The sequence below is a fragment of the Phodopus roborovskii genome, unplaced genomic scaffold (genome assembly GCF_943737965.1).
Source record: "Phodopus roborovskii unplaced genomic scaffold, PHOROB, whole genome shotgun sequence".
Classification (NCBI taxonomy): Eukaryota; Metazoa; Chordata; class Mammalia; order Rodentia; family Cricetidae; genus Phodopus; species Phodopus roborovskii.
The window spans coordinates 45148767-45152838 of record NW_026126407.1 but is presented as its reverse complement, the minus strand read 5'-3'; the positions used below and the strand labels follow the sequence as shown (position 1 = coordinate 45152838).

Below are 4072 nucleotides of genomic sequence, written 5' to 3'. Positions count from 1 at the left end.
GTGAAACCGTAAAGGGAAGAAATCACAACAACGGCCGCACACAGAACAGCATACGGAGAGCACGAGGAACAAACGGAGAGGACAGACAATATGGTAAAGAAAGAATGGAGAGACCAGAAAATATTTTTAAGAAAGGATTTTTTAAAAATACTACAGGATTATAAGGGGGGGGGGGGAATCGAGGGACAATGGAGCATGTTTATCGTGGTTGGAAGGGGCCCTTGACTTTGGATCTCGCAGTCTAGAAACTTCCAAAGTCCAGCCATTGGAAATCTGAGACCACACCACGCTGCTGCTATACTCAGGCTTAGGGTTCTGGGAGTTGGGGCACCCCGGGTCCCTCCTGTCAAATGATGGAGTGAAGATAGCTGTGACGTTGTATAACGTCACGCTCCACCTGGGATCTTTCGAAAACCCCAGGCTTTAGAAGTCCGAACTGTGCCCGGGCCCTGTACTCGCAGGGTTCCCAGATCCCTTAGAGCCGGGTCCACGAGTGGCGTCGGGCCAGGAAAGAGCCAAAAGCTGGGTGAGGATCCAGCGTTTCCTCTCCAGCTGCAAGAAGTTCCCTTTCACTCGTTCTGCCACCCACCAGGTGAATTTGACCTGCGAGGGATTCAGAACCCACCCAGGCAGGAACTTTCCCTTCCCAGCAGCGCCGGGCTGGATCCCAGGTCCACTCCCCATCCCGCTGGCAACCGGCTTCCGGCGGCTGGCTGGAACTGACCTGCACGACGCATCCTCCGCCGGTGTCCCCGGGCCGGAATTCGGGCAGGGGCGAAGCCTGTGTAGCTCGCAGACCTGGACGCGCCCGCGCACACCGGTTGCGATCGCCATAGGGGTGGGACGCAAGAGCCGGGGTCGCCGAGCGTTCGAGGAACGAAAATGAAATAAAAGCGGCATTAAGTGAAATAGCTAACTTTTTATTAAATAAAACGACTTAAATAAAAGGAACGGAAAAGGAGAGGCATACACCCAGCCTAAAGGCAGGGTGCCCCCCGGCCCCGGGCACTTCCCCCAGACGCCGGGTCGGCTGCCCCTCCTCCAGCGGCCCCGCAGGGGAAGCAGGTGGCCGGTTTCTAAAGAAAAAAGCCAAAACTTTTATTATTTACACGTTTGGGCAAAAGTACAAAGTATAATACAGGCGCCCAGCCCGGGGGTGCGGGCGCGGGGCGGAGTAACGTAAGGCGCTTCTTTGTCAGGCCCGGGCCTGGGGCGGGACGGGGCGCGGGGCGGGGGCTCGGATTGTGCAGTCGCGCGGACCCGGGCCCAGCCCCCCTCCGCGGCCGGCACTGTGCGGCGCGCCCCAGGGTCAACGCAAGCCGGGCCGCCCTGCCCTTCTCGGCCCAGCTTCCCACCCCAGCCCGGCTGGGGGACCCGGGCGCCCCGCCTGGTGGGGGCGGCGATCCGTAGCTACGGTGCGCACTGGAGGCTCACACCAGCGAGGTGACAGCGGGGACCTTGGAACTGTCCTCCTCCCAGGGCTGCAGATTCTGTAGAGCAAAGAGCGAAGAGTTGTGCAGACAGAGCGGGTCGGGCTGGATGGAATCGTTGAGGCTCTTCTGGAAGGCGTCGTGTTGCAGCTGCAGCATGAGCCGGCTCGCCTGCTGCCGCTCCGCCTCCCGCTCCTCTGCCGTCTGCCGCCTGCACCCAGGGAGGGAGAGGGACAGCACTGTCACGCACTGGGCATTGCTAGGCCACCAGCGGGTCCCAACCCTCCCGGGACCAGGGCAGCCTAGCCCCTCGAGGCGACGAGCTGCCCGCCGCCGGAACACACTTTCCCCGAGGCCCGCGGGGCGTGAGGGCGGGTGGGACCGCTGGGTTTTGTTTGTGCACCCCGGGGGCGCTGGGAGGGCACTTTGCCCGCCGTCCACCTGCACACTCGGATTTTGTGGCTTCGCCAACAATAAATCTTTTTTTGTGTGTGTTTTGTTACCCCCTGCGGGGTAAAACGGCAAGACAATGTATAACTGACTCGGCCCTGCGGCCAGTGGGGTCACTTGGGCCCTGGGGTGGACTGGCTGGCAATGTACCACCAACTGGGCGGCCCCTAATGGGGTCAATCTGATAAGATTCTCCCAAGCACTGTCTTGAAGCACTCTCTAGGACACATTGCTTCGTCGTTTACGGGTTGGATGAAAGCAAGGATCGTATAAAAAAACAAAAACAAAACAGAATTGGAGTGAGGCCCCTACAGCCCTTGCCATCAATCCGAAATCCGAGTGGGTGGGCTGGAATGGGAGAGGGTGGAGAGTGTGGGAGGCCCGGGATGTGTGTGGTGGGGGGCAGGTGGGAGGAACCCAAACGAGCAAAAGAGGCGAAACAAAACACTGGCGAGATGGGGCTGGAAATGGAGCCGCTGAGGCGTGGGAGAGATGGAGAGAGGAATACAGGTCGATGGGGAGGAAGGACCACAAATCTGGAAAAGAGGGAAGATGCGTGGTCCAGGGAGTGCGGGTAGGGAGTAGCACAGGAGAGGGCAGGTTGCTGGGCTGCGGCGCAGGGCGGGGCAGGTGAAGGGCAGGGCCGGGCCTCTCTCACCGCCACTTGGTCCTCCGATTTTGGAACCAGGTCTTGACCTGCGCGTCCGTCATTTTGAGGGACTTTGCGAGCGCCGCCCTCTCGGCCGAGGCCAGGTACTTTTGGCGATGAAAGCGCTTTTCCAGCTCACAGATCTGCACCCGGGAAAAGGACGTGCGCGGCTTCTTACGCTTGGGCGGCGTTCGGTTCTGGTAGGGGTGGCCAATGCGCCGGGTCACAGTGAAGGGCGTGAGCGCGGCCGCCGCTGCAGAGACACACGAGGCCCCTTGAAGCCCAGCCCCACCACCGTTCAGGCTGCACGTGGAGCCCCGGGGGACACAGTGCTCCGCTATTTCGCTGGTCCCGCGTGTCCCCGGCGGCGCCAAGCCAGGCAGGGACGCCCCCCCCCCCCTTCCCCGGGACGCTGGTTTCTTTTTACCACAACTCTCCTATTTACCCTCCCCTCCACGGCCGCCCCAAGCCCTGGGCGCCCAGGCCTCCGCCATGCTTGGGCCTCTAGAATCGTTCCTGGGAGTGTAGTGCACAGGGCGCGGCGCCCCTGGCCCCTGGAGGGCCAAGGCCTGGCTCCTGATGGCCCGCTCTGCTCACCTGTGAAGCGGTCCTTCACAAAGCGGCGGCTGCTCTCCATCCAGGGGAAATTGAGGCCGCCCAGACTGGAGACCGTGGGCACGGAGGGCATAGCGGGCAGTGCGCTGGGCAGAGGCGGTGGCACGGCCCCGGGTAGCGGCCTGTGCGCTGGCACCCGGATCACGCCGGCGGGGGCCAGGCTTAGGTTGACACTGTAAGATCCCGCGTCCTCGAAGGGCGCGCCGAGGCCAGCAAAGGAGGCGGGCAGAGACGGGTACGCGGCGCCCGGACGGCCCCCCGGGGGCCCTCCCAGGTAGCTGGCGCCGTCGGGGCCCCGTGGGGTGGGCGCGCTGTCCTGGTCCGGGCTGTTGAGGATTTGGTCGATGCCGAAGCTGATGGGCTCGTGCGGGTGTGGGGTCTGCGCGCTGGCGGGCGCCTCCATCCTGGGCGGGCGGAAGGGCTGGGCTGGGCTGGGCGGGGAGGCGGCTGGGTCCCCGTTACGGCGCGGCCATGGAGCGCCCGGCGCCTCCAGTCGCACTGAAACTTTGCCAAGAGTGCGCGGGCCCGACAGGCTCTGTGTCATCTTTCTTGAACCGAACCTGGAGTTTCCGCTGCTAATTCCTCTCCCGCCGCAGCCATTGGCTGCGATCAACAAGCCTCTCTCCTCTCATTGGCTCCCGGCTTTCAATAAAGGCCTAATTCATGGAAATAGGAGCTTAGGGACTGTTCCAAGGTGACATCATTTTAACAAACGAACAATAGGTCAAATTTATTAGCCGGGATAATGGGCGGCGGATATTAGCGCCCGAACCGCAGCCTCTCAAACCCGAAATCTAACGAAGCTGCAATTAGCAGACGCTCCCCGCTCCGATCCCGGCTGCTTTCCGCTACCGCACCCGCCCGCAGGCGCGCTGCTAGGGAAATGGCCTTTTGCCACGGGGGTTTTCGTTGTCTTCTAAATTTTTCC

The 4072-nt window shown here is 62.0% G+C and overlaps 1 protein-coding gene across 1 annotated transcript; it reads right to left on the bottom strand.

Moving 5' to 3' along the window:
- Positions 1–904: 904 nt before the first annotated feature.
- Tlx3 (T cell leukemia homeobox 3) lies at positions 905–3823 on the bottom strand. Its single transcript, XM_051180976.1, has 3 exons — positions 3127–3823; positions 2539–2782; positions 905–1641 (listed from the first exon to the last, which is right to left on the bottom strand). The coding sequence occupies exons 1-3, from the start codon at positions 3686–3688 to the stop codon at positions 1431–1433; spliced, it is 1017 nt and encodes a 338-aa protein (XP_051036933.1). The 5' UTR covers positions 3689–3823; the 3' UTR covers positions 905–1430.
- Positions 3824–4072: the final 249 nt, after the last annotated feature.